The following is a 6,000-nucleotide window of genomic DNA, read 5'->3' as shown; positions in this document are numbered from 1 at the left end:
AAAAAGGAAAGCCTTTTCAAGAATGGAAGTCAAACAAAGTGAGTGCCTGACTTTGTGAATACGAGGCTGCTTGCTTTTTTTTTTTTAATGTACAAAACTTAAACAAAAGAATAATATAAAAACAAAATGCTAATTCAGGGAACGTTTTGGTCCAAAATTCGTCATTCGACTGGAAGTCGGAACAAATTGAGTGCCTGATTTTCTGAATACGCGGCTGCTAGAACCTGTAGGTTGTAAAAAATAATGTACAAAAATGAAGATAAAGTTTATAAATGAACAAAATATTAAGCAGGGAACGTTTTGGGTCCTAAATTCGTCTTCAATCCACAACGAAAACAGTTTATTTGGTGATATAATATATATTGATGTTCAAAGAGTTGCCTCTTATAGATTTATTCTGTGTATTACACGTTCTTTGGCTGTTTTTCCTTATATCCTTCTCTCGACACACACACACACACACATACACATATACACACATCTGTTCTTTTTATTTCTCCTTAAAAATGGTGTCCGACTCGTTTGAATAAATGATTTTAAAAGGAGCCGCTCTAAATCGGATTATTGTTTGGTATCTCACGACCGCTCCCGTTTTATAGTTAGCCTATACATTTCACTCAACACTATTTGATTTGTCCTTTGATGTCGATTTTTAAATTGGCGATCATAAATTCAATTTGAATTCAGGCGGGACTTTAAATAGTATAATATACTATTATTGAAATTAATGTAGCATCTCCTCGGCTTTTTCCTCCTTCTCCTCTTCCTCTTCCTCTTCCTTCTACCACTCCCCTCTTACCCTCCTCCGCCTTCTCATAATTCTTTCTGACTTCCTCTTCTTCCTTCCTTCCTTTTTTTTCTTTCTCTTCCTCCCCAATTTGAGGATTCCCGATGCCACCGATTGTTATTGTTATTATTATTATTTATTATTATTATTATTATTATTATTATTATTATTATATTATTATTATTATTATTATTATCATTATCATTATCATTATTATTATTATTATTATTATTATTATTATTATTATTTATTATTATTATTATTTATTATATTATTATTATTATCAGAGAGACTCTTTTTTTTTTAATTTTGCCAATTCGAAAACCGAAAGAGCAATCACTTACAAATGAACCGGTTTCGAATCCGTGAAGTAATTTTATATAGGAGGGGGGGGGGGGGGGGGGTGAGTCCGTGCTCTATCCAGCAGGGATTGTGTCGCTGGATCTACAATGTCCAGCGGAATGTGCTATGTGATAGACTAGCCTAATTCAGACACAGGCATTTATGTAAAAATTCTCAAGATCCTTGTATGAAACAGTACCAGACAAAACAAAAAGAAAATACGTACATGAAAAAAAAAAAAATCAGCCGTCGTCGATTGGGTATCGAACCCCGAACGCCTGCTTGGCAGATTTTAATGTGATTTTCTGGTGTCTATCAAAGGGAAGTAAGGAATTCTTACCGCCCGCGTTTCCCAATGGTTCGTATTAATTTATAGGGCTACTTTTTAGTTTTAAGTATAGATTAATCATCTCGTCTAATGTTTGTTTCTCGCTGATCCCATATTTTATCCATATGTACCTTAATGTATTTTGAACTGTAATACAGGTTTGTTTCATGTGATGGCATATAGCGGGGGAATCGTATGTTTTTGTTTTGTTTTTTGTTTTTTGTTTTTTGGTTGTTTGGTTGTTTTTTTTTTTTCTTCTTCTCTACATGTGGTGGCCTATCTCTGCTAACGCGTCAACTTTGTTTCCTTATTGTTTTATTAAATTTCCCTGGCCGGGGGGTCTTATTTTTCTTGGCCCCTCGGGGACTATTTGTCTTTGAAGTAATTGTATCTCTGTGGGTTTTCGGAGTGGTTGGTTGGCACTGTAAAGGAAACAATGGATTCATCGGGCGTGGTTGCCAGATTTAGTAAAGGAGTGTGTTGTTCTGTTTTTATGAATGATGATGTGTTAGAAGTGTGATGATATGAGATGATATTATACTGGGTTTTATTGAAGAAGCGATGAGAGCCTTTTTACCTTTCTTATTAACTTATATATATTATATATATATATATATATATATATATAATATATATATATATTATATATTATATATATATATAATATATATATAATATATATACATAAATTTATTTATTTATTTTTTTGCGCGGTACAGTTGATAGCATCTTCTAATTGTAACTAAGTCAGTCATGATTAGGGACTGGATGGGTGACAGTGATCAACATTAATTTTGTCTTTCCGGTGTTATGTCCCTTTGGCAATTGAAACGAATAACCCACTGCACTCAGATTTGAATGAGTACCTGGTGAATAATGATGATGATGATGATGATGATGAGAAGAAGAAGAAGAAAGATGATGATCATGATGATGATGATAGTAATAATAATAGACGTCTAATAATAATAATAATAATAATAATATAATATAATAATAATAATAATAATAATGATAATAATAAATAATAAAGACATTGATAATATAATGATGATGATGATGATGATGATGATGATGATGATGTGATGATGATGATGACGATAAAACATTTTTGACACCTTATGTTGCATCTGTCCCTAGGTGATATTAAGAAGGTACAGTTTGGTGATCAAACACCTTGTCCTAGACGATGCCGGGAATTACACGTGTGTCGTGTCCAATACCCACGGCTCTCTCAACTGGACTATTGAATTGACGATCAAACGTGAGTATTAGCGATGTCTCTTCTATACATTCTCTCTCTCTCACTCTCTCTCCTCTCTCTCTCTCCTCTCTCTCTCTCTCTCTCTCTCTCTCTCTCGACTCTCTCTCTCTACTCTCTCTCTCTCTCTACTCTCTCTTTGTCTCTCTCCCTCTCTCTCTCATATATATATATATTATATATATATATATATATTTAATATATATATCCATCCCTTTTTTTGTCAGTTTCTCTCTTTATGTTCTTCTCTCTCTCTCTCTCTCTCTCTCTCTCCTCTCTCTCTCTCTCTCCCCTCTCTCTCTCTCATCTCTCTCTCTCTCTCTCTCCTCTCTCTCTCGTGTGTGTGTGTGTTCAATTTACTTCATTTCCACACTAAACTCCCCTCCCCTTCCAAGGAGCCCATGTACTTTAACCTTTGAACTTTAAACATATCTCTCTTCCCCCCCCCCCCCCCCCCCCCCCCCCCCCGTCTCCTAGCACTTTTCTATCACTTCCATCATACTCGTATTTCATTACATACGCAACCCCTACGAAACCAGATTTGTTTATTTCCTTCCCACTATACGATAAGAACAGTAACTGAGAATAGAACCCATTGTCCTCATACCTCCAGTGAAGTGCCAACCTGTGCGAAGCATTATATTTTAGATATACGAATTCCGCGGCTTGTCATGAGAAATGCATCATTGCTGATTATCAGGTGATAGCTCAGGCAAGTCAGTGTAACCTGTCTTTTGTCTGCTAGAGTCAGTTCCTTTGTAAGAGTAAGTAGAATAAATGATCTCATTATGTTACGTAATTCCACCACCACTCTACCCCCCCCCCCCCCCAACCCAACTACCGTCACCACCGCTGTCTTACCATTTAGTTCATTACTTTATTTGTTTTAATCTTTTTAATAACAAAAGCATTTTATATTCCTACAAAAGTATACGAAACCGTATATATATATATATATATATATATATATATATATATATATATATATATATATATATATATATATATTTAATGATAATAATTATCTGCTTGTCATAGTCTTGTAGTGGAGTTTCACAGTTTGACACAAGATTTTAAATTGTTTAGAGATTGGTGATGGTCTATTTACAAGGAACGTATAGAGAAGAGTGATCGCCGGATAGGTGACAATGGGCGTATGTAAAACGTTGTCTTGTGTTATGCAAAGCATTCTTCGGTTAGTTATCGGGTATTTGACGGCACTAGTTTTATTTTAGTATTAAAAAAAAAAGGACGCTTAATAGTAAATTTCTCTTAGTAAAATGAAGATTTATGCAACACTTTCAATGGAAGAAAGCATTTCCACAGTTTTATCATTCTCATTCGTTTACTTATTCCGCCAAATAAGCCATATATTATAGAACTAAATATCAACTTCAAACAGTTACCCAAAGGCACAGCACTGGAGTCGCGGGTTTTGGTTAAAAAAAAATATTTTTTAAATTATAATAATTATTATTATTATTTATTTTTGTGTGTGTGTGTGTGTTTTTTTTTTTTTTTTTTTTTTTTTTTTTTTTTTTTTTTTTTTTGTTTTTTTTTGGGGGGGGGGGGGGGGGGGTTGTTTGGTTTTTTCTTCTTCTTTTCTTTATTGGTTCTATATTACTTGTACTTTAGTATAATCTTTCCACCCTGGACCGTTCTATGGATTATGCAAATCGTAACATTTTAATTTCAATACTTTACACAATATTTTCTTTTCTTTTTTTTTCCCCCCAGAATCTTTTCCTTATAAACCCATCATCAACAGTCCTATGAACCAAACGCTTCGAATAGGTGACACGGCTCGATTTGAATGTAACATCATCTTGTCCGATTCTCACCCACACATTCAATGGCGAAAAAGCTATCAGATCAACGGCTCCAATGATAACATCACCGTGATACAGGTAAGGTTAACATTTTTTGTTTCTGCTACTTCTTGTCTTTTTACACGTGTCTAAATTCTTCTAATATTTTCTTTCTTTGATTTTTTTTTCTCAAATATTTTCTTTTTGATAATCATCGCTTGAATATCTGCTAATTATTTGTTTTATTGTAACAATGTTTATGTGCACTTCATTTTACAGCGAGAACCCTGATATATATATATATATATATATATATATATATATATATAATGTTTGTTCAACAAGAAAATGATTTTTAATGTATCATGGATTTTATCATTGTTTGAAAGTTGAACTTTGTAACCAAAAAAAAAAAAAAAAAAAAAAAATCAAAGTTTTTTTTCCCGTTGTGGTAGATTGGGAAGAAGGGAGAAAGAGGGTGGGGGGTGGGGAAGATATTTCTATAATTATATCAGGGTTTCGCTGTCGTTTTCAGCACAAAGTTTCAACTTATTTCATAATTATACTAAGCTGTTAGAATCTGTGGACTGTAAAGAGGAACGAGCAAAAATGGCTATAATATCGAAAAAGGAAAAGAAAAAATGCCAAACACCAAACATTTTGGGCTCAAAATCCTTCTTCAGCCAGTGACAAAAACAGTAAAAACGTCAAATCATCACTTAAAATCCAGATAGACGGGAGACAAGTATTGAGACGTCTAGACGTGCCAAATACTACCTTTCTGCTATTTGGCTGGATTTTTTTGGGTGATATTTTAACATTTTATCATGTTTTATTATTGGCTGTAGAGGGGTTTTGAGCTTGAAACATTCCATGTTTTTGTATTTAAATAATAATAATTTCGAAGCTGTAATATTCATTTTTGTTCATTACTTTTTATTTTTCCCATAATGTTTAATTCTGCTGTTTTGTTTTTTAAATCCAATGTATGTTTTGACATTCCGAGTAGGTTGAATCCGGATTTACTGACAAAGACGAAATAATTTTCGACTTCTTATGATGACGGGAAAAGATGATTTTAAAAAAGAGAGATAAATTGATAGACTAGAGTAATCTGAATAGAACGTTTGATGTGACACAAAGTAAACGGCTTCCCTGTTTTATGATTCACTGTGTTCTGGGTTTGTTTGTTTGTTTGTTTTCTTACCATCACCTGAGTGTCAAACTACATATAAATACACTTAACTTCTTCACATGAGACCACGATCATTCTCTTTGTATTGTGGGTGTGTATATATATATATATATATATATATATATATATATATATATATATATATATATATATATATATATATATATATATATTATATATATATATATATATATATATATATTATTTTATTTGTGGGGATCATTTGCCAAACCTGCCTCGCCTTTCAAGTTCAGACATGGGTTACAATAAATTAATGCG

The 6,000-nt window shown here is 33.0% G+C and overlaps 1 protein-coding gene across 1 annotated transcript in view; it reads left to right on the top strand.

Moving 5' to 3' along the window:
- Positions 1-6,000, top strand: part of LOC144964787 (fibroblast growth factor receptor 2-like) — an 82,397-nt gene that overhangs the window by 62,983 nt on the left and 13,414 nt on the right. The window contains exon 8 of the mRNA XM_078899400.1: positions 4,456-4,625. Coding sequence (XP_078755526.1) covers positions 4,456-4,625 — 170 coding nt within the window. The remainder of the gene's footprint in view (positions 1-4,455; positions 4,626-6,000) is intronic.

This window comes from Berghia stephanieae, chromosome 2 (assembly GCF_034508935.2).
Source record: "Berghia stephanieae isolate SIO BIC M18660-M18661 chromosome 2, UCSD_Bste_1.3, whole genome shotgun sequence".
Taxonomy (NCBI): domain Eukaryota; kingdom Metazoa; phylum Mollusca; class Gastropoda; order Nudibranchia; family Aeolidiidae; genus Berghia; species Berghia stephanieae.
This window is presented reverse-complemented; position numbering and strand designations above follow the sequence as displayed.